The following is a 25,706-nucleotide window of genomic DNA, read 5'->3' as shown; positions in this document are numbered from 1 at the left end:
GGTCCTTTTATGTGAAGGTGACCTCACGGGTCCTTTTATGTGGAGGTGACCTCACGGGTCCTTTTATGTGAAGGTGACCTCATGGGTCCTTTTATGTGAAGGTGACCTCACGGGTCCTTTTACGTGAAGGTGACCTCATGTGTTCTTGTATGGAAGAAATCAAGACCGTATTCATATCAAATCACATTTTATTTGTCACATGGGCCGAATTTGGTGGATGCAGACTTAATCATGCAATGCTTGTTTCCAAGCCCTTCCCAACAATGATAGAAACACAGGAGGAATACGATACACAGGAACAGAGCTGTTTACAGGAAGTACCAGTACCAGATCAATGTAGAGCTATATACAGGGAGTACCAGATCAATGTAGTGCTATATACAGGGAGTACCAGTACCAGATCAATGTGGAGCTATATACAGGAAGTACCAGATCAATGTGGAGCTATATACAGGAAGTACCAGATCAATATGGAGCTATACACAGGAAGTACCAGATCAATGTGGAGCTATATACAGGGAGTACCAGATCAATGTGGAGCTATATACAGGGAGTACCAGTACCAGATCAATGTAGAGCTATATACAGGAAGTACCAGATCAATGTGGAGCTATATACAGGAAGTACCAGTACCAGATCAATGTGGAGCTATATACAGGGAGTACCAGATCAATGTGGAGCTATATACAGGGAGTACCAGTACCAGATCAATGTGGATCTATATACAGGAAGTACCAGATCAATGTGGAGCTATATACAGGAAGTACCAGTACCAGATCAATGTGGAGCTATATACAGGGAGTACCAGTACCAGATCAATGTGGAGCTATATACAGGAAGTACCAGATCAATGTGGAGCTATATACAGGAAGTACCAGTACCAGATCAATGTGGAGCTATATACAGGGTTTACCAGTACCAGATCAATGTGGAGCTATATACAGGGAGTACCAGTACCAGATCAATGTGGAGCTATATACAGGGAGTACCAGATCAATGTGGAGCTATATACAGGGAGTACCAGTACCAGATCAATGTGGAGCTATATACAGGAAGTACCAGATCAATGTGGAGCTATATACAGGGAGTACCAGTACCAGATCAATGTAGAGCTATATACAGGGAGTACCAGTACCAGATCAATGTGGAGCTATATACAGGAAGTACCAGATCAATATGGAGCTATATACAGGGAGTACCAGTACCAGATCAATGTGGAGCTATATACAGGAAGTACCAGATCAATGTGGAGCTATATACAGGGAGTACCAGTACCAGATCAATGTGGAGCTATATACAGGAAGTACCAGATCAATGTAGAGCTATATACAGGAAGTACCAGTACCAGATCAATGTGGAGCTATATACAGGGAGTACCAGTACCAGATCAATGTAGAGCTATATACAGGAAGTACCAGATCAATGTGGAGCTATATACAGGAAGTACCAGATCAATGTGGAGCTATATACAGGGAGTACCAGTACCGGATCAATGTAGAGCTATAAACAGGGAGTACCAGTACCAGATCAATGTGGAGCTCTATACAGGAAGTACCAGTACCAGATCAATGTGAAGCTCTATACAGGAAGTACCAGATCAATGTGGAGCTATATACAGGAAGTACCAGTACCGGATCAATGTAGAGCTATATACTACCTCTACCGCTACTACCTCTACCACCTCTACCCCCTCTACCTCTACTCTCTCTACTACCAACAACTACCTTTACTACCTCTACTACATCTATCTCTACTACCTCTACTCCCTCTACATCTACTACCTCTACTACATCTATCTCTACTACCTCTACTCCCTCTACCTCTACTACCTCTACTACATCTATCTCTACTACCTCTACTCCCTCTACCTCTACTACATCTACCTCTACTACCTCTACTACATCTATCTCTACTACCTCTACTCCCTCTACATCTACTACCTCTACTACATCTATCTCTACTACCTCTACTCCCTCTACCTCTACTACCTCTACTACATCTACCTCTACTACCTCTACTACATCTACCTCTACTACCTCTACTACATCTATCTCTACTACCTCTACTCCCGCTACCTCAACTACCTCTACTACATCTACTCCCTCTACAACCAACAACTACCTCAACTACCTCTACTACCTCTACTACATCTATCTCTACTACCTCTACCACCTCTACCCCCTCTACCTCTACTCTCTCTACTACCAACAACTACCTTTACTACCTCTACTACATCTATCTCTACTACCTCTACTACATCTATCTCTACTACCTCTACTACCTCTACCCCATCTACCTCTACTCCATCTACCTCTACTCCATCTACCTCTACTCCATCTACCTCTACCCCCTCTACCTCTACTCTCTCTACTACCAACAACTACCTTTACTACCTCTACTACATCTATCTCTACTACCTCTACCTCTACTACCTCTACTACATCTACTCCCTCTACAACCAAAAACTACCTCTACTACCTCTACTACCAACAACTACCTCCACTCCCTCTACTACCAACACCTAACTCTACTCCATCTACCTCTACTCCATCTACCTCTACTCCATCTACCTCTACTACCTCTACCTCTACTCCCTCTACTACCTCTACTAGCTCTACTACCTCTACTAAATCTACTACCTCTACTCCCTCTACTACCTCTACTCTCTCTACTCTCTCTACTACCTCTACTGTCTCTACATCTACTACCTCTACTCTCTCTACTCCCTCTACCTCTACTACCTCTACTCCCTCTACTGCCTCTACTCTCTCGACCCCCTCTACTCCCTCTACCCCCCTCTACCCCCTACTACCTCTACTCCCTCTACTACCTCTACTACCTCTACCCCCTCGACTACCTCTACCCCCTCTACCACCTCTACCCCTCTACTCCCTCTACTACCTCTACTACCTTTACTCCCTCTACCACCTCTACCCCCTCTACTACCTCTACTACCTCTACCCCCTCTACCACGTCTACCCCCTCTACTACCTCTAACCCCTCTACTACCTCTACTCCCTCTACTACCTCAACTACCTCTACTACCTTTACTCCCCCTACCACCTCTACCCCCTCTACTACCTCTACTACCTCTACCCCCTCTACCACCTCTACCCCCTCTACTACCTCTACTACCTCTAACCCCTCTACTACCTCTACTACCTCTAACCCCTCTACTACCTCTACCCCCTCTACCACCTCTACCCCCTCTACTACCTCTACTACCTCTACCCCCTCTACCACCTCTACCCCCTCTACTACCTCTAACCCCTCTACTACCTCTACCCCCTCTACCACCTCTACCCCCTCTACTACCTCTACTACCTCTACCCCCTCTACCACCTCTACCCCCTCTACTACCTCTAACCCCTCTACTACCTCTACTACCTTTACTCCCTCTACTACCTCTACCCCCTCTACTCCCACTACTACCTCTACCTCTACTCTCTCTACTACCTCTACCCCCTCTACTCCATCTACCTCTACTACCTCTATTCCCTCTACTACCTCTACCGCTACTACCTCTACTACCTCTACCGCTACTACCTCTACCTCTACTACCGCTACTACCTCTACTACCTCTACTCCATCTACCCCCACAACCACCTCTACCTCTATTCCCTCTACTACCTCTACCGCTACTACCTCTACTCATTCTACCTCTACTCCCTCTACCTCTACTACCTCTACTACATCTACCTCTACTACCTCTACTACATCTACCTCTACTACCTCTACTACATCTATCTCTACTACCTCTACTCCCGCTACCTCAACTACCTCTACTACATCTACTCCCTCTACAACCAACAACTACCTCAACTACCTCTACTACCTCTACTACATCTATCTCTACTACCTCTACCACCTCTACCCCCTCTACCTCTACTCTCTCTACTACCAACAACTACCTTTACTACCTCTACTACATCTACTCCCTCTACCTCTACTACATCTATCTCTACTACCTCTACCTCTACTACCTCTACTACCTCTACCCCATCTACCTCTACCCCATCTACCTCTACTCCATCTACCTCTACTCCATCTACCTCTACTCCATCTACCTCTACCCCCTCTACCTCTACTCTCTCTACTACCAACAACTACCTTTACTACCTCTACTACATCTTTCTCTACTACCTCTACCTCTACTACCTCTACCTCTACTACCTCTACTACATCTACTCCCTCTACAACCAAAAACTACCTCTACTACCTCTACTACCAACAACTACCTCCACTCCCTCTACTACCAACACCTAACTCTACTCCATCTACCTCTACTCCATCTACCTCTACTCCATCTACCTCTACTACCTCTACCTCTACTCCCTCTACTACCTCTACTAGCTCTACTACCTCTACTAAATCTACTACCTCTACTCCCTCTACTACCTCTACTCTCTCTACTCTCTCTACTACCTCTACTGTCTCTACATCTACTACCTCTACTCTCTCTACTCCCTCTACCTCTACTACCTCTACTCCCTCTACTGCCTCTACTCTCTCGACCCCCTCTACTCCCTCTACCCCCTCTACCCCCTACTACCTCTACTCCCTCTACTACCTCTACTACCTCTACCCCCTCGACTACCTCTACCCCCTCTACCACCTCTACCCCTCTACTCCCTCTACTACCTCTACTACCTTTACTCCCTCTACCACCTCTACCCCCTCTACTACCTCTACTACCTCTACCCCCTCTACCACGTCTACCCCCTCTACTACCTCTAACCCCTCTACTACCTCTACTCCCTCTACTACCTCAACTACCTCTACTACCTTTACTCCCCCTACCACCTCTACCCCCTCTACTACCTCTACTACCTCTACCCCCTCTACCACCTCTACCCCCTCTACTACCTCTACTACCTCTAACCCCTCTACTACCTCTACTACCTCTAACCCCTCTACTACCTCTACCCCCTCTACCACCTCTACCCCCTCTACTACCTCTACTACCTCTACCCCCTCTACCACCTCTACCCCCTCTACTACCTCTAACCCCTCTACTACCTCTACCCCCTCTACCACCTCTACCCCCTCTACTACCTCTACTACCTCTACCCCCTCTACCACCTCTACCCCCTCTACTACCTCTAACCCCTCTACTACCTCTACTACCTTTACTCCCTCTACTACCTCTACCCCCTCTACTCCCACTACTACCTCTACCTCTACTCTCTCTACTACCTCTACCCCCTCTACTCCATCTACCTCTACTACCTCTATTCCCTCTACTACCTCTACCGCTACTACCTCTACTACCTCTACCGCTACTACCTCTACCTCTACTACCGCTACTACCTCTACCCCCTCTACTCCATCTACCCCCACAACCACCTCTACCTCTATTCCCTCTACTACCTCTACCGCTACTACCTCTACTCATTCTACCTCTACTCCCTCTACCTCTACTACCTCTACTCCCCCCACCTCCTCCAACCCCACTCTGTCCTTTAATGTCCTCTAAGCTAGACTCCGCCCCATCTTTCTAGGCTAACTCTCTCTCTCTCTGCGACATTGAGAGGTGGTGTGGGTCTTGGTGCAGTACACAGACGGTGCAGTGCCTCTGCAGAGTGTAGTGATCTCTTTCTGCCACACTGTGGAGCCATTGTGCCGGGTTCAACGGGATTCATGACTCTGGGACCATTGAATTACAATGTTAATTCTAATGATTCAAAATGATATGCAGATGACAATATAATAGTTGAGTCTTCCAAACATTTTAGTCTGTTGGAATGAGTGCTTTAAAGGGGAAGGGAAAAGCAAAGAGACCTATTCAATCCACCAACACAAAGCATGAGATCCTAACATAGAAACATCGCTATTTGTAATAATTTGATCACGAACAACATTTATTAGAGGTATGGGTAGAGACATCTGGAATTGCCATAGTAACCACTGACGCAAATACGTCATTGGCAGGAATCTGACATTTTTTGGGGGGCAGAGAGACTGATAGTGGATGCTGATGCCAGGAGGAACAGAAACTGATAGTGGATGCTGCCAGGAGGCACAGAGACTGATAGTGGATGCTGTCAACCAGGAGGTACAGAGACTGATAGTGGATGCTGCCAAGGAGGATCAGAGACTGATAGTGGATGCTGCCAACCAGGAGGATCAGAGACTGATAGTGGATGCTTCCAGGAGGAACAGAGACTGATAGTGGATGCTGCCAATCAGGAGGAACAGAGACTGATAGTGGATGCTGCCAACCAGGAAGCACAGAGACTGATAGTGGATGCTGCCAGGAGGCACAGAGACTGATAGTGGATGCTGCCAGGAGGAACAGAGACTGATAGTGGATGCTGCCAATCAGGAGACACAGAGACTGATAGTGGATGCTGCCAGGAGGAACAGAGACTGATAGTGGATGCTGCCAACCAGGAGGATCAGAGACTGATAGTGGATGCTGCCAACCAGGAGGCACAGGGACTGATAGTGGATGCTGCCAACCAGGCGGCACAGAGACTGATAGTGGATGCTGCCAACCAGGAGTACACATCACTGACTATCTGAAATGGTTCCACCCTCCACAGACAGTGTGGTGAAGAAGGCGCAACAGTGCCTCTTCAAACTCTGGAGGCTGAAGAAATTTGGCTTGGCCTCTAAGGTCCTCACAAACTTTTACAGATGCATCATTAAGAGCATCCTGTCAGGCTGTATCACCGCCTGGTACGGCAACTGCACCGACCTCGACCGCAGGGCTCTCCAGAGGGTGGTGCGGTCTGCCCAACGCATCACTGGGGGCACACTTCTCTGTTCTGATGAAACCAAGATTTAATTATTTGGCCTGAATGCCAAGCGTCATGTCTGGAGGAAATCTGGCACCCTCTCTACAGAGAAGCATGGTGGTGGCAGTATCATGCTGTGGGGATGTTTTTCAGCGGCAGGGACTGGGAGACTAGTCAGGATCGAGGGAAAGATGAACAGAACAAAGTACAGAGAAATCCTTGATGAAAACCTGCTCCAGAGCACTCAGGACCTCAGACTGGGGTGAAGGTTCACCTTCCAACAGAACAACGACCCTAAGCACACAGCCAAGACAACACAGGAGTGGCTTCGGGACAAGTCTCTGAATGTCCTTGAGTGTCCCAGCAGGAACACGGAGTTGAACCCGGTCCAACATCTCTGGAGAGACCTGAAAATTGCTGTGCAGCAACGCTCCCCATCCAACCGGACAGAGCTTTAGAGGATCTGTAGAGAAGAATGGGAGAAACTCCCCAAATACAGGTGTGCCAAGCTTGTAGCGTCATTCCCAAGAAGACTCGTGACTGTAATCGCTGCCAAAGGTGCTTCAACAAAGTACTGAGTAAAGGGTCTGAATACTTATGTACATGTGAATTTTCAGTATTTAACTTTTTATAAATTATCAACAACAAAAAATTCAACCTGTTTTTACTTTGTCATTATGGGGTATTATGTGTAGACTGTGTAGAGAAAAAAACAACAATTTAATAATTTTAAGAATAGATATATTATGTATATAGTTGTAATTCAAGGGGTCTGAATAATTTACGGGTAGTATTCTACGGTATTCTAGTCAATGCCACTCTGACGTTGCTCGTCCGAATATTTATATATAATTCCATTCTTTTACTTTTAGATTTGTGTATTGTTGTGAATTGTTAGATATTACTGTACTGTTGGAGCTATAGACACAAGCATTTCACTACACCCGCAATAACATCTGATAAATATGTGTATGTGACCAATACAAATGTATTTTATTTGACAAGAATACAACTTGTTTGCAACATTTTTATAATTGTGAGTGTGCTTCCATGTTTTTTTCTGCTGTGAGGTTTTAAGAAGACAGACAGAGAGGAGACACAGACAGGGAAACAGACAGACAGAGAGACGGACAGACAGACAAACAGAAAGGAGACAGACAGACAGACAGACAGACAGACAGACAGACAGACAGACAGACAGACAGACAGACAGACAGACAGACAGACAGACAGACAGACTATGAATAATATAGTATACAGAGCCAGGTCTGTTGTAAATCAAATAAACAGACAGAGAGAAGTGTGACTGAGGGCCCTGGGCTGCTCTCTCTCTCTGAGACACTGAGGTCCCTGGGCTGCTCTCTCTCTCTGAGACACTGAGGGCCCTGGGCTGCTCTCTCTCTCTGAGACACTGAGGGCCCTGGGCTGCTCTCTCTCTCTGAGACACTGAGGGCTCTGGGCTGCTCTCTCTCTCTGAGACACTGAGGGCCCTGGGCTGCTCTCTCTCTCTGAGACACTGAGGGCCCTGGGCTGCTCTCTCTCTCTGAGACACTGAGGGCCCTGGGCTGCTCTCTCTCTCTGAGACACTGAGGGCTCTGGGCTGCTCTCTCTCTCTGAGACACTGAGGGCTCTGGGCTGCTCTCTCTCTCTGAGACACTGAGGGCCCTGGGCTGCTCTCTCTCTCTGAGACACTGAGGGCCCTGGGCTGCTCTCTCTCTCTGAGACACTGAGGTCCCTGGGCTGCTCTCTCTCTCTCTGAGACACTGAGGGCCCTGGGCTGCTCTCTCTCTCTGAGACACTGAGGTCCCTGGGCTGCTCTCTCTCTCTGAGACACTGAGGTCCCTGGGCTGCTCTCTCTCTCTGAGACACTGAGGGCCCTGGGCTGCTCTCTCTCTCTGAGACACTGAGGGCCCTGGGCTGCTCTCTCTCTCTGAGACACTGAGGGCTCTGGGCTGCTCTCTCTCTCTGAGACACTGAGGTCCCTGGGCTGCTCTCTCTCTCTGAGACACTGAGGGCCCTGGGCTGCTCTCTCTCTCTGAGACACTGAGGGCCCTGGGCTGCTCTCTCTCTCTGAGACACTGAGGGCCCTGGGCTGCTCTCTCTCTCTGAGACACTGAGGGCTCTGGGCTGCTCTCTCTCTCTGAGACACTGAGGGCCCTGGGCTGCTCTCTCTCTCTGAGACACTGAGGTCCCTGGGCTGCTCTCTCTCTCTGAGACACTGAGGGCCCTGGGCTGCTCTCTCTCTCTGAGACACTGAGGGCCCTGGGCTGCTCTCTCTCTCTGAGACACTGAGGGCCCTGGGCTGCTCTCTCTCTCTGAGACACTGAGGGCCCTGGGCTGCTCTCTCTCTCTGAGACACTGAGGGCTCTGGGCTGCTCTCTCTCTCTGAGACACTGAGGTCCCTGGGCTGCTCTCTCTCTCTGAGACACTGAGGGCTCTGGGCTGCTCTCTCTCTCTGAGACACTGAGGGCTCTGGGCTGCTCTCTCTCTCTGAGACACTGAGGGCCCTGGGCTGCTCTCTCTCTCTGAGACACTGAGGGCCCTGGGCTGCTCTCTCTCTCTGAGACACTGAGGGCCCTGGGCTGCTCTCTCTCTCTGAGACACTGAGGGCTCTGGGCTGCTCTCTCTCTCTGAGACACTGAGGGCTCTGGGCTGCTCTCTCTCTGAGACACTGAGGGACATTGTGTCACGCATTATATACTCCTACTGCCACACTCTGTATGTATCCCAAAAGGCACCCTAATCCCTATGTATGTTTCCATAGGGCTCTGGTAACAAGAAGTGCACTATATAGGGCAAAGTGACCTTTTGGACACTGTCAATAAAGGGGAAGAAAGAGCGCCTCAGTCGACCTCTAACCTCTGACATCCCTGTCACTGACCAATCAGCCAACAGACACCACTCAACACACATCATACAGTCTCCTCCTCCCTCTTGCACGTGACACATGACCTACCTGGTTAAATAAAGGTGAAATAAATCAGATAAATGTTCTAATATAAATGTCACAACATTCTTATTTACGTATCCCACTATTGGGCTATTTTTTTTAGGAACATCCACCTGTGTCAGCCTAATCAAAGCTACAGAAGTGTCAGTATTCAACCTTAACAGTTTTACAGTTGTCATGGTTCCCTAGCAGCAATGTAAGAACAGAGCTCCTGTACATTTTGTAAAAAAAAAATGGTAATTAATTAATTTGAATGTTACCAAAAATTTTTTTTTTTAAGAACGAAACAATTCATATAGCTAATTAATATAATCAGAATCAAACACAGGAAGCAGCCAAGTCGTTTGTTTGTTTTAGCTAGCTGGCTAACGTTAGCTGGCTAGCTGCCAGCCATAGTCTGAAGGTTGAGGATGGAGAGAAGCCGAAAGATGATGAGAATCACATGGACGACAAAGTTACAAGGCTGCTTTTGAATTAGTATTGAAATGTGATGTGCTTTCTGGTGTCACGCAACTGCCGCAGCTTAATCCAAGTGGGTGCTTAATTTTGGTAGTAGTGAAGGAGTAGCTATGGACTCTAGTGAAGGAGTAGCTATGGACTCTAGTGAAGGAGTAGCTATGGACTCTAGTGAAGGAGTAGCTATGGACTCTAGTGAAGGAGTAGCTATGGACTCTAGTGAAGGAGTAGCTATGGACTCTAGTGAAGGAGAGGCTATGGACTCTAGTGAAGGAGTAGTTATGGACTCTAGTGAAGGAGTAGCTATGGGCTCTAGTGAAGGACGAGCTATGGACAATAGTGAAGGAGTAGTTATGGACTCTAGTGAAGGAGTAGCTATGGACTCTAGTGAAGGAGTAGCTATGGACTCTAGTGAAGGAATAGTTATGGACTCTAGTGAAGGAGTAGCTATGGGCTCTAGTGAAGGAGTAGCTATGGACTCTAGTGAAGGAGTAGCTATGGACTCTAGTGAAGGAGTAGTTATGGACTCTAGTGAAGGAGTAGCCATGGACTCTAGTGAAGGAGTAACTATGGGCTCTAGTAAAGGAGTAGCTATGGGTTCTAGTGAAGGAGTAGCTAGGGACTCCATGGACTCTAGTGAATGAGTAGCCATGGACTCTATGGACTCTAGTGAAGGAGTAGCTATGGACTCTAGTGAAGGAGGAGCTATGGACTCTAGTGAAGGAGGAGCTATGGACTCTAGTGAAGGAGTAGCTATGGACTCCATGGACTCTAGTGAATGAGTAGCCATGGACTCTATGGACTCTAGTGAAGGAGTAGCTATGGACTCTAGTGAAGGAGGAGCTATGGACTCTAGTGAAGGAGTAGCAATGGACTCCATGGACTCTAGTGAAGGAGTAGCTATGGACTCCATGGACTCTACTGAAGGAGTAGCTAGGGACTCTATGGACTCTAGTGAAGGAGTAGCTATGGACTCTAGTGAAGGAGTAGCTATGGACTCCATGGACTCATGTGAAGGAGTAGCTATGGACTCCATGGACTCTAGTGAAGGAGTAGCTATGGACTCCATGGACTCTAGTGAAGGAGTAGCTATGGACTCTAGTGAAGGAGTAGCTAGGGACTCTATGGACTCTAGTGAAGGAGTAGCTATGGACTCTAGTGAAGGAGTAGCTATGGACTCCATGGACTCTTGTGAAGAAGTAGCCACTCTAGTGGCTTAGCTCAAGCTTCCTCTGATTGAGTTAAACTTTGGAAAAGCCAGAGACAGCGAGACACCTTGATGAGACCGTGCCTCCTGCCTGCCTCCGGACTCCCTGGTTGACCACCTCTCTCCGATGATCACTCAAGCCATGAACTTTCTACTGACTGTCCGTCTCATGATGTCGTGGTGTTGTTTCCCACCCCCCAAAAAATATGTGTGTGCTTTGAAGCATTTTGAGATTCTTTGTAAAACCCTATATAAATGGAATAAATTATTAGCATTATTAACATGTGATAACAATGCAACAGAACAGATTAATCTGAATGACATTTACTCTCAAGGGTGACCAAAAATAACTATCTAACAGGCACGCCCCTACTAAGACCTGCCTCCAGCCTTGTGATCTGACCCGCTGGGGTCTCAACTAAGTGACCCAATGCCTGCAACCCAGCAGTTGATTCATCAATCAACTCAGCAGTTGGTTCATCAAACAACTCAGCAGTTGGTTCATCAAACAACCCAGCAGTTGGTTCATCAAACAACTCAGCAGTTGGTTCATCAAACAACTCAGCAGTTGGTTCATCAAACAACCCAGCAGTTGGTTCATCAAACAACTCAGCAGTTGGTTCATCAAACAACTCAGCAGTTGGTTCATCAAACAACTCAGCAGTTGGTTCATCAAACAACCCAGCAGTTGGTTCATCAAACAACTCAGCAGTTGGTTCATCAAACAACCCAGCAGTTGGTTCATCAAACAACTCAGCAGTTGATTCATCAATCAACTCAGCAGTTGGTTCATCAATCAACTCAGCAGTTGGTTCATCAAACAACCCAGCGTTTATTAGAGTGTAGTTTACCAGCTCAATAGCAGATCAGCTCAATACTTTAACTCACACAATATTCACACTGCCTACATTATTTTACATTCTTCAATTCCTCAGGATTCAACATTTCATCCCTATTTCCCTCTCTCTACCTCCCTCTCTTCCCTCTCTACCTCTCTCTTCTCTCTCCACCTCTCTCTTTCCTCTCTACCTCCCTCTCTTCCTCACTCTACCACCCTCTCTACCGCCCTCTCTTCCCTCTCTACCTCCCTCACTAACTCCCTCTCTACCTCCCTCTCTTCTCTCTCCACCTCCCTCTTTCCTCTCTACCTCCCTATCTTCCCTCTCTACCTCCCTCTCTACCTCCCTCTCTTCTATCTCTTTCCTCTCTTCCCTCTCTACCTCCCCATCTCCCACCATCTCTTCTCTCTCTTCCCTCTCTACCTCTTTCTTCTCTATCCACCTCCCTCTTTCCTCTCTACCTCCCTCTCTACCTCCCTCTCTTCCCTCTCTACCTCCCCATCTCCCACCCTCTCTTCTCTCTCGTCCCTCTCTACCTCTCTCTTCTCTCTCCACCTCCCTCTTTCCTCTCTACCTCCCTCTCTTCCCTCTCTACCTCCCTCTCTTCCTCACTCTACCTCCCTCTCAATCCCCCTCTCTACCTCTCTTCTCTCTCTACCACCCTCTCTACCTCCCCATCTCCCACCATCTCTTCTCTCTCTTCCCTCTCTACCTCTTTCTTCTCTCTCCACCTCCCTCTTTCCTCTCTACCTCCCTCTCTACCTCCCTCTCTTCCCTCTCTACCTCCCCATCTCCCACCCTCTCTTCTCTCTCTTCCCTCTCTACCTCTCTCTTCTCTCTCCACCTCCCTCTTTCCTCTCTACCTCCCTCTCTTCCCTCTCTACCTCCCTCTCTTCCTCACTCTACCTCCCTCTCAACCCCCCTCTCTACCTCTCTTCTCTCTCTACCACCCTCTCTACCTCCCTCTCTTCCCTCTCTACCTCCCTCTCTTCCTCACTCTACCTCCCTCTCAACCTCCATGTCTTCCCTCTCTACCACCCTCTCTTCTCTCTCTTCCCTCTCTACCTCCCTCTCTTCCACCTTCTCTCTATATATCTATATCTCAATGAGTCTGTTCCGTCCTCTCTGATGCGTGGACCCTGTCTACTCTGATGTTCTGTGTCCCTGAATGCCTCGCCACTGTCTTCCAGCCTGAGTTGATAATGACATCAACAGTCATGTGAAACCAGCTGACGACGGAACAGTGCACAGTCACTAGAACACATGTCTCATACCTCCTCTAAAACACACTGTTACAGCAACACACACCAGCAACAAACACTGTTACAGCAACACACACTGTTACAGCAACACACACCAGCAACACACACCAGCAACACACACCAGCAACACACACTGTTACAGCAACACACACCAGCAACACACACTGTTACAGCTACACCCACTGTTACAGCAACACACACCAGCAACACACACCAGCATTACACACGGTTACAGCAACACACACTGCTACAGCAACACATACCAGCAACACACACCAGCAACACACACTGTTACAGCAACGCACACTGTTACAGCAACACACACCAGCAACACACACTGTTACAGCAACACACACTGTTACAGCAACACACACTGTTACAGCAACACACACCAGCAACACACACCAGCAACACACACCAGCATTACACACTGTTACAGCAACACACACTGCTACAGCAACACATACCAGCAACACACACCAGCAACACACACTGTTACAGCAACGCACACTGTTACAGCAACACATACCAGCAACACACACTGTTACAGCAACACACACCAGCAACACACACCAGCAATACACACTGTTACAGCAACACACACCAGCAACACACACCAGCAACACACACTGTTACAGCAACACACACCAGTAACACACACTGTTACAGCAACACACACTGTTACAGCAACACACCTCAGCAACACACACTGCTACAGCAACACATACCAGGAACACACACCAGCAACACACACTGTTACAGCAACGCACACTGTTACAGCAACACACACCAGCAACACACACTGTTACAGCAACACACACCAGCAACACACACCAGCAATACACACTGTTACAGCAACACACACCAGCAACACACACCAGCAACACACACTGTTACAGCAACACACACCAGCAACACACACTGTTACAGCAACACACACCAGTAACACACACTGTTACAGCAACACACACTGTTACAGCAACACACACCAGCAACACACACTGCTACAGCAACACATACCAGCAACACACACCAGCAACACACACTGTTACAGCAACGCACACTGTTACAGCAACACACACCAGCAACACACACTGTTACAGCAACACACACCAGCAATACACACTGTTACAGCAACACACACCAGCAACACACACCAGCAACACACACTGTTACAGCAACACACACCAGCAACACACACTGTTACAGCAACACACACCAGTAACACACACTGTTACAGCAACACACACTGTTACAGCAACACACACCAGCAACACACACCAGCAACACACACTGTTACAGCAACACCCTCTGTTACAGCAACACACACCAGCAACACACACTGTTACAGCAACACACACCAGCAACACACACCAGCAATACACACTGTTACAGCAACACACACCAGCAACACACACCAGCAACACACACTGTTACAGCAACACACACCAGCAACACACACTGTTACAGCAACACACACCAGTAACACACACTGTTACAGCAACACACACTGTTACAGCAACACACACCAGCAACACACACCAGCAACACACACTGTTACAGCAACACACTCTGTTACAGCAACACACACCAGCAACACACACTGTTACAGCAACACACACCAGCAACACACACCAGCAATACACACTGTTACAGCAACACACACCAGCAACACACACCAGCAACACACACTGTTACAGCAACACACACCAGCAACACACACTGTTACAGCAACACACACCAGCAACACACACCAGCAACACACACTGTTACAGCAACACACACCAGTAACACACACTGTTACAGCAACACACAGTGTTACAGCAACACACACCAGCAACACACACTGTTACAGCAACACACACTGTTACAGCAACACACACCAGCAACACACACTGTTACAGCAACACACACCAGCAACACACACTGTTACAGCTACACCCACTGTTACAGCAACACACACCAGCAACACACACCAGCATTACACACGGTTACAGCAACACACACTGCTACAGCAACACATACCAGCAACACACACCAGCAACACACACTGTTACAGCAACGCACACTGTTACAGCAACACACACCAGCAACACACACTGTTACAGCAACACACACTGTTACAGCAACACACACTGTTACAGCAACACACACCAGCAACACACACCAGCAACACACACCAGCATTACACACTGTTACAGCAACACACACTGCTACAGCAACACATACCAGCAACACACACCAGCAACACACACTGTTACAGCAACGCACACTGTTACAGCAACACACACCAGCAACACACACTGTTACAGCAACACACACCAGCAACACACACCAGCAATACACACTGTTACAGCAACACACACCAGCAACACACACCAGCAACACACACTGTTACAGCAACACACACCAGCAACACACACTGTTTCAGCAACACACACCAGCAACACACACCAGCAACACACACTGTTACAGCAACACACACCAGTAACACACACTGTTACAGCAACACACAGTGTTACAGCAACACACACCAGCAACACACACTGTTACAGCAACACACTCTGTTACAGCAACACACACCAGCAACACACACTGTTACAGCAACACACACCAGCAACACACACCAGCAACACACACTGTTACAGCAACACACACCAGCAACACACACTGTTTCAGCAACACACACCAGCAACACACACCAGCAACACACACTGTTACAGCAACACACACCAGTAACACACACTGTTACAGCAACACACAGTGTTACAGCAACACACACCAGCAACACACACTGTTACAGCAACACACTCTGTTACAGCAACACACACCAGCAACACACACTGTTACAGCAACACACATTGTTACAGCAACACTCCCCTGCCCTCCCTTCCCTCCTCTCTCTCTTCCTTTCTTGTAAGTGATCCCCTCCTACCCGGTAACACTAGATGTCTACTCTGGCCAATGCGCTGTTAGCTGGAGAGCAAGCTGAGTCTATAGAATGCACTGCATGGACAGACAGACAGAGAGAGAGATCCCTCACCATTGACAAAAAGACACTAGAACACAGAGAGAGAGAGAGAGAGAGAGAGAGAGAGAGAGAGAGAGATACAGAGAGAGAGAGAGAGAGAGAGAGAGAGAATCTAGAATGCCTTACTGGTCTAGCCTAGAATCTGGATAGCCTTACCAGTCTAGAATCTGGAATGTCTCACCAGTCTAGAATCTGGAATGTCTCACCAGTCTAGAATCTAGAGTGCCTTACCGGTCTAGAATCTGGAATGTCTTACCAGTCTAGCCTAGAATCTGGAATGTCTTTCCAATCTAGAGTATGGAATGCCTTTCCAGTCTAGAGTATGGAATGCCTTATCAATCTAGAATCTGGAATGCCTTACCAGTCTAGAATCTAGAATGCCTTACTGGTCTAGCCTAGAATCTGGAATGCCTTACCAATCTATTCTAGAATCTGGAATGCCTTTCCAGTCTAGAATCTGGAATGCCTACCAGTCTAGAATCTGGAATGCCTTACCAGTCTAGAATCTAGAATGCCTTACTGGTCTAGCCTAGAATCTGGAATGCCTTACCAATCTAGAATATGGAATGTCTCACCAGTCTATAATCTGGTAGGATTTACGAGTCTAAAATCTAGAATGCATTACCGGTCTAGCCTAGAATCTGGAACGCCTTTCCAGTCTAGAGTATGGAATACCTTATCAGTCTAGAATCTGGAATGCCCTACCAGTCTAAAATCTGTATTAATTTACCAGTATATAATCTAGAAGGCTTTACCAGTCTAGAATTGGGTATGCCTTACCAGCCTAGAACCTGGAATGACTTACCACATTAGAATCTAGCATGTCTAACCATACTATAATCTAGAATGTTTTACCAGTCTAGCCTAAAATCGGGAATGCCTTACCAGTCTATAATCTGTAATAATTTGCCAGTCTAGAATCTGGAATGGTTTAGCAGTCTATAATCTAGAATGCTTTACCAGTCTATAATCTAGAATGCCTTACCAATTGAGAATGTGGAATGCCTTACCAGTCTTTAATCTGGAAGGCCTACCAGTCTAGAATCTAGAATGCCTTACCAATATAGACTCTGGGATGCCTTACCAGTCTAGAATATGGAATGCCTTACCAGTCTATAATCTGGAGGGCTTTACCAGTCTAGACTACCTTACCAGTCTAGAATCTGGAATGCTTTACCTGTCTATAATCTGGAATGCCTTACCAGTCTAGAATCTAGAATGCCTTATCAGTCTAGCATATGGAATGCTGTACCAGTCTAGACTCTAGAATTCCTTACCAGTCTAGAATCTGGAATACCTTACTAGTCTAGAAACTAGAATGCCTTACCAGTCTAGCCTCAAATCTGAAATGTCTTACCAGACTAGCATCTGGAATGCCTTACCAGTCTAGAATCTGGAATGCCTTACTAGTCTAAAATCTGGAATGCTTTACCAGTCTAGAATCTGGAATGCGTTACCATTCTAGAATCTGGAATGCTTTGCCATTCTAGAATCTGGAATGATTTGCCATTCTAGAATCTGGAATGATTTACCAGTCTAGAATCTGGAATGCTTTGCCATTCTAAAATCTGGAATGATTTACCAATCTAGAATGCCTTACCAATCTAGAATATAGAATCTAGAATGCCTACCAGTCTAGAATCTGGAATGCTTTGCCATTCTAGAATCTGGAATGATTTACCAATCTTGAATGCCTTACCAATCAAGAATCTAGAATACCTTACCAATCTAGAATGCCTTACCAGTCTAGAATCTAGAATGCCTTACCAATATAGAATCTAGAATGCCTTACCAGTCTAGTCTAGAATCTGGAATGCCTTACCAGTCTAGAGTCTAGAATGCCTTACCAATCTAGAATGCTTTACCAATCTAGAATCCAGAATTCCCTACCAGTGTAGTCTAGAATCTGGAAAGCCTTACGAGTCTAGAACTTGGAATGTCTTACCAGTCTAGAACTTGGAATGCCTTACCAGTCTAGATTCTAGAATGCCTTCGGGCTATACAAAGTGTTTTCTGGGTACATGTCTCCCAGAGCGAAGAGGCGAGTGGTTAAGTACCTCTGTGTGTTATTCTTCAACACAGTGAGGGACTTCCACTGTAAAACCTTCTTATTGCTTAGATCAGATTCCTCCTCTTCTCTTTCCTCAGACTGAGATACATGGACGAAAATACTCACTACTACAAAGTAACACACAGTGCCCTATATCTCTGCTCCCACCCTTTCCTATCTCTCGTCATGTGTAAGAGACCAGCCAGCTAGCTGCATTACTTACCCTGCCTAATGTTATCTGTTGTCCTCTTTCCTCATGTGTAAGAGACCAGCCAGCTAGCTGCAGTACTTACCCTGTCTATCTGTTTCCTCTCTCCTCATGTGTAAGAGTCCAGCCAGCTAGCTGCATTACTTACCCTGTCTATCCGTTTCCTCTCTCCCAGAACGTTTTTCTCTCCTTTCTCAACTTCTCTCCCCGTCACATTCCTCCCCTGGCCGTGCCTCTCTTCAGGCTGTGATGTCATGGGCGGGCAGACAGAGAGGCAGAGGGTCTGGCTAAAAAAGGGAGTGTGTTCCCTCTCTTCTCTCTCCAGAAGCCAGAAACCCCTCCACACACAAAACCCCCCTCTGTTTAGAGGAGTGAAGCAGCACTCTACTCCTACACCCCAAAACACCCAACCCTCCCTCCCTCCCTCCCTCATCTCTTCTCCACCCTCCTTCTGTCCCTCCCCCTCCTTCCCTCCTTCTCTCCCCTCCTTCTACCCCCTCCTCCCTCCTTCTCTCCCTCCCCTTCTTCCCTCCTTCTCTCCCCTCTTCCCTTCTCCCCCCTTCTCTCCCCCTCCTTCTCACCCTCCTCCCTCCTCCCCACTCCTCCCTCCCCTCCCTCCCTCCTAGCAGGCTGCGCAGGGCACACTGTCACAGTCTGAGAGCTCACACATGAGCCCCAAATAAGGAGGAAGGGGGAGGGGACATTTTGGGCTAGGACAGTCATCTCAAATACATTTTTTCCCTGTCACTAGGAAAGCATCCTGGGCTGGCCTTAGAGTTCTGCCACTCCTATGGCCAAAATACTTTGACTGCTGTTTAAATAAACTGCTGTATATACAGATGTCAACTGGGCTCCATGGTATCAGACAGGCAAGGTGTGTTTGTTTATCAGTGTTGTGCTGGCTGGTTCATGAGATCAGTAAATAAAAGCCTTAGCCTCTCCTCTCCTCTCCTCTCCTCTCCTCTCCTCTCCTCTCCTCTCCTCTCCTCTCCTCTCCCCTCCCCTCCCCTCCTCTCCTCTCCTCTCCCCTCCCCTCCCCTCCCCTCCCCTCCCCTCTCCTCTCCTCTCCTCTCCTCTCCTCTCCTCTCCTCTCCTCTCCTCTCCTCTCCTCTCCTCTCTCAAATATGGTGTCAATTGACTAAGTAGGGGCGGGACTATACACTGCCTGATATCTATAAGCTGCAACTTCCCTTTCCCTCCACCCCTGTGCTATGCTACAGAACAGGGACACTTCTATTCTATGTTTAACTCATATTGAAGCAATGAGAAACAACGTGTCTGTTTCAGCAGAGGACGTCTGTCTCATTGCGGTAGGGTGGAGGCAGCGACATCCATGGTTACAGAATCACAGACTTCCTGCTAGTTAGCAGAACAACAATAGCTTCAGTTAGTTGCTATGTTAACACAATAGCTTCAGTTAGTTGCTATGTTAACACAATAGCTTCAGTTACTAATTACTGTTTATTTAAAGGGCTTTTATATAGTTACACTGCTTTAAAGGGCTTTTAAATAGTTACACTGCTTTAAAGGGCTTTTAAATAGTTACACTGCTTTAAAGGGCTTTTATATAGTTCCACTGCTTTAAAGGGCTTTTAAATAGTTACACTGCTTTAAAGGGCTTTTAAATAGTTCCACTGCTTTAAAGGGCTTTTAAATAGTTACACTGCTTTAAAGGGCTTTTATATAGTTACACTGCTTTAAAGGGCTTTTATATAGTTACACTGCTTTAAAGGGCTTTTATATAGTTCCACTGCTTTAAAGGGCTTTTATATAGTTACACTGCTTTAAAGGGCTTTTAAATAGTTACACTGCTTTAAAGGGCTTTTATATAGTTACACTGCTTTAAAGGGCTTTTAAATAGTTACACTGCTTTAAAGGGCTTTTAAATAGTTACACTGCTTTAAAGGGCTTTTAAATAGTTACACTGCTTTAAAGGGCTTTTATATAGTTACACTGCTTTAAAGGGCTTTTAAATGGTTACACTGCTTTAAAGGGCTTTTATATAGTTACACTGCTTTAAAGGGCTTTTATATAGTTACACTGCTTTAAAGGGCTTTTAAATAGTTCCACTGCTTTAAAGGGCTTTTAAATAGTTACACTGCTTTAAAGGGCTTTTAAATAGTTCCACTGCTTTAAAGGGCTTTTAAATAGTTACACTGCTTTAAAGGGCTTTTAAATAGTTACACTGCTTTAAAGGGCTTTTAAATAGTTCCACTGCTTTAAAGGGCTTTTAAATAGTTACACTGCTTTAAAGGGCTTTTAAATAGTTACACTGCTTTAAAGGGCTTTTAAATAGTTCCACTGCTTTAAAGGGCTTTTAAATAGTTACACTGCTTTAAAGGGCTTTTATATAGTTACACTGCTTTAAAGGGCTTTTATATAGTTACACTGCTTTAAAGGGCTTTTATATAGTTACACTGCTTTAAAGGGCTTTTAAATAGTTACACTGCTTTAAAGGGCTTTTATATAGTTACACTGCTTTAAAGGGCTTTTAAATAGTTACACTGCTTTAAAGGGCTTTTAAATAGTTACACTGCTTTAAAGGGCTTTTAAATAGTTACACTGCTTTAAAGGGCTTTTATATAGTTACACTGCTTTAAAGGGCTTTTATATAGTTACACTGCTTTAAAGGGCTTTTAAATAGTTACACTGCTTTAAAGGGCTTTTATATAGTTCCACTGCTTTAAAGGGCTTTTAAATAGTTACACTGCTTTAAAGGGCTTTTAAATAGTTACACTGCTTTAAAGGGCTTTTAAATAGTTACACTGCTTTAAAGGGCTTTTATATAGTTACACTGCTTTAAAGGGCTTTTATATAGTTACACTGCTTTAAAGGGCTTTTAAATAGTTCCACTGCTTTAAAGGGCTTTTAAATAGTTACACTGCTTTAAAGGGCTTTTAAATAGTTACACTGCTTTAAAGGGCTTTTAAATAGTTACACTGCTTTAAAGGGCTTTTAAATAGTTACACTGCTTTAAAGGGCTTTTAAATAGTTACACTGCTTTAAAGGGCTTTTAAATAGTTACACTGCTTTAAAGGGCTTTTGAATAGTTACACTGCTTTAAAGGGCTTTTAAATGGTTACACTGCTTTAAAGGGCTTTTAAATAGTTACACTGCTTTAAAGGGCTTTTATATAGTTACACAGCTTTAAAGGGCTTTTATATAGTTACACTGCTTTAAAGGGCTTTTATATAGTTCCACTGCTTTAAAGGGCTTTTAAATAGTTACACTGCTTTAAAGGGCTTTTAAATAGTTACACTGCTTTAAAGGGCTTTTAAATAGTTCCACTGCTTTAAAGGGCTTTTATATAGTTCCACTGCTTTAAAGGGCTTTTAAATGGTTACACTGCTTTAAAGGGCTTTTAAATAGTTCCACTGCTTTAAAGGGCTTTTAAATAGTTACACTGCTTTAAAGGGCTTTTCAATGGTTACACTGCTTTAAAGGGCTTTTAAATAGTTACACTGCTTTAAAGGGCTTTTAAATAGTTACACTGCTTTAAAGGGCTTTTATATAGTTACACTGCTTTAAAGGGCTTTTATATAGTTACACTGCTTTAAAGGGCTTTTAAATAGTTACACTGCTTTAAAGGGCTGTTTCATGACAATCATCAAATGTATTCAGTCACACAATTACCACAGTGGATCAACAGTGAATAGTAATAATGTTTCCCACTCAGTGGGCATAACCAACTACTGAGCCAGTAAGGGAGGTGGAGGGAGGTAGGTGGAGGGGCAGGAGAGGTGGAGGGAGGGAGGTGGAGAGAGGGAGGTGGAGGGGCAGGAGAGGTCAAGGGGCAGGAGAGGTGGAGGGAGGGAGGTGGAGGGAGGGAGGTGGAGGGGCAGGAGAGGTGGAGGGGCAGGAGAGGTGGAGGGGCAGGAGAGGTGGAGGGAGGGAGGTGGAGGGGCAGGAGAAGTGGAGGGGCAGGAGAGGTGGAGGGGCAGGAGAGGTGGAGGGAGGGAGGTGGAGGGGCAGGAGAAGTGGAGGGGCAGGAGTGGTGGAGTGGCAGGAGAGGTGGAGTGGCAGGAGAGGTGGCGGGAGGGAGGTGGAGGGGCAGGAGAGGTGGAGGGGCAGGAGAGGTGGAGTGGCAGGAGAGGTGGAGTGGCAGGAGAGGTGGCGGGAGGGAGGTGGAGGGGCAGGAGAGGTGGAGGGGCAGGAGAGGTGGAGGGGCAGGAGAGGTGGAGGGAGGGAGGTGGTGGGGCAGGAGAAGTGGAGGGGCAGGAGAGGTGGAGTGGCAGGAGAGGTGGAGTGGCAGGAGAGGTGGCGGGAGGGAGGTGGAGGGGCAGGAGAGGTGGAGGGGCAGGAGAGGTGGAGTGGCAGGAGAGGTGGAGTGGCAGGAGAGGTGGCGGGAGGGAGGTGGAGGGGCAGGAGAGGTGGAGGGGCAGGAGAGGTGGAGTGGCAGGAGAGGTGGAGTGGCAGGAGAGGTGGAGGGAGGGAGGTGGAGGGGCAGGAGAGGTCAAGGGGCAGGAGAGGTGGAGGGAGGGAGGTGGAGGGGCAGGAGAGGTGGAGGGAGGGAGGTGGAGGGGCAGGAGAAGTTGAGGGGCAGGAGAGGTGGAGTGGCAGGAGAGGTGGAGGGAGGGAGGTGGAGGGGCAGGAGAGGTGGAGGGGCTGGAGGTGGAGGGGCAGGAGAGGTGGAGGGAGGGAGGTGGAGGGGCAGGAGAGGTGGAGGGAGGGAGAGGTGGAGGGAGTGAGAGGTGGAGGGAGGGAGAGGTGGAGGGGAGCTGTGTTTGTGGGAGGAATCATGGGTTCTGTCAGGTGACCTCTGCTCCGTTCCACAGCTACTGTAACTAGCTAACTAGTAAACTGAACAACAATATAAACTCAAAAGTGTTGGTTAAGTGTTGGTCTCATGTTTCATGAGCTGAAATAAAAGATCCTCGAACATTTTCCATACACACAAAAAGCTGATTTCTCTAAAATGTTGTGCACAAATTAGTTTATATCCCTGTTAGTGAACATTTATGCTTTGCCAAGATAATCCATCCACCTAACAGGTGTGGCATGTCAATAAGTTGACTAAACAGCATGATCATTACACAGGTGCACCTTCTGCTGGGGACAATTAAAGGGCTCTCTAAAATGTGCAGGTTTGTCATACAACACAACGCCACAGATGTCTCAAGTTTTGAGGGATCGTGCAATTGGCATGTTTGACTGCAAGAATGTCCACCAGGGATGTTGGCAGAGAATTGAATGGTCATTTCTCTAACATAAACTGCCTCCAACGTCGTTTTAGAGAATTTGGCAGTACGTCCAACCGTCCTAACAACCACAGACCACGTGTAACCACGCCAACCCAGGACCTCCACATCCAGCATCTTCACCTGTGGGATCGTCTGTGGGCGGTCGCTGAGGAATTTCTGTCTGTAATAAATCCCTTTTGTTTGGTGAAAACTCATTCTGATTGGCTGGGCCTGTTTCCCAAGTGGGGGTGGGTCTATGCACTCCCAGACCCACCTATGGCTGTACCCATGCCCAGTCATGTGAAATCTAAAGATTAAGTGTTTAATGAATTTATTTAAATTGAGTGAATTCCTTAAATGAACTTGTTGCATGTTGCGTTTAGATTTTTGTTCAGTATAAAAATAAGAGTTACTCAGGGGATAATAATACTGTATCTCCTGTGTGTTCTAGCCAGTTTCCCATGATTCTTCACTGTTAAGACTGAAGAGGAAAGTTAAATACGTTGTTTCAGAGTCCGTTGGGACCACCAGAGAACACTATTTACACACACACACACACACACACACACACACACACACACACACACACACACACACACACACATACACACACACACACACACACACACACACACACACACACACACACACACACACACACACACACACACACACACACACACACACACACACACACACACACACACTGCTATAAGGAATACACTGCAGGCTATTATGATTGTACTCTGTTGTAATTCTTGCTCCAGTAATGAGAGAGAGATGATCAACTCAATCATATTGTAATTCTTGCTCCAGTAATGAGAGAGAGAGATGATCAACTCAATCATATTGTAATTCTTGCTCCAGTAATGAGAGAGAGATGATCAACTCAATCATATTGTAATTCTTGCTCCAGTAATGAGAGAGAGATGATCAACTCAATCATATTGTAATTCTTGCTCCAGTAATGAGAGAGAGATGATCAACTCAATCATATTGTAATTCTTGCTCCAGTAATGAGAGAGAGATGATCAACTCAATCATATTGTAATTCTTGCTCCAGTAATGAGAGAGAGAGATGATCAACTCAATCATATTGTAATTCTTGCTCCAGTAATGAGAGAGAGATGATCAACTCAATCATATTGTAATTCTTGCTCCAGTAATGAGAGAGAGATGATCAACTCAATCATATTGTAATTCTTGCTCCAGTAATGAGAGAGAGATGATCAACTCAATCATATTGTAATTCTTGCTCCAGTAATGAGAGAGAGATGATCAACTCAATCATATTGTAATTCTTGCTCCAGTAATGAGAGAGAGATGATCAACTCAATCATATTGTAATTCTTGCTCCAGTAATGAGAGAGAGATGATCAACTCAATCATATTATATAATGGCCTTTCTAAACTGGGTGGCTTGATCCCTGAACGCTGATTGAGTTATATCCCCACAGCATGATGCTGCCACCACAATGCTTCACCGTAGAGATGGTGCCAGGTTTTCTCCAGACATAAGGCTTGGCATTCAGTCCAAACAATTAAATCTTGGTTTCATCAGACCAGAGAATGTTTAGGTGCCTTTTGGCAAACTTCAAGCGGGCTGTGAAGTGCCTTTTACTGAGGAGTGGCTTCCGTCTGTCCACTCTACCATAAAGGCCTGATTGGTGGAGTGCTGCAGAGATGGTTGTTCTTCTGAAGGTTCTCCCATCTCCACAGAGGAACTCTGGAGCTCTGTCAGAGTGACAATCAGGTTCTTGGCCACCTCCATGACCAAGGCCCG

The 25,706-nt window shown here is 46.4% G+C and overlaps 1 protein-coding gene across 2 annotated transcripts in view; it reads right to left on the bottom strand.

Annotated features, from left to right (window-relative positions):
• LOC110536864 (A-kinase anchor protein 2) overlaps positions 1-25,706 on the bottom strand; it is a 219,385-nt gene that overhangs the window by 21,824 nt on the left and 171,855 nt on the right. Inside the window, exon 1 of one of the 2 annotated variants that reach the window (XM_036936738.1) lies at positions 18,892-19,109. The exons of the other annotated variant lie outside the window; for it this stretch is intronic. Coding sequence (XP_036792633.1) covers positions 18,892-18,999 — 108 coding nt within the window. The 5' untranslated portion in view covers positions 19,000-19,109. Of the gene's footprint in view, positions 1-18,891; positions 19,110-25,706 lie in introns of those variants that run through there. 2 annotated transcript variants of the gene reach the window in all.

This window comes from Oncorhynchus mykiss, chromosome 12 (genome assembly GCF_013265735.2).
Source record: "Oncorhynchus mykiss isolate Arlee chromosome 12, USDA_OmykA_1.1, whole genome shotgun sequence".
NCBI lineage: Eukaryota > Metazoa > Chordata > Actinopteri > Salmoniformes > Salmonidae > Oncorhynchus > Oncorhynchus mykiss.
This window is presented reverse-complemented; position numbering and strand designations above follow the sequence as displayed.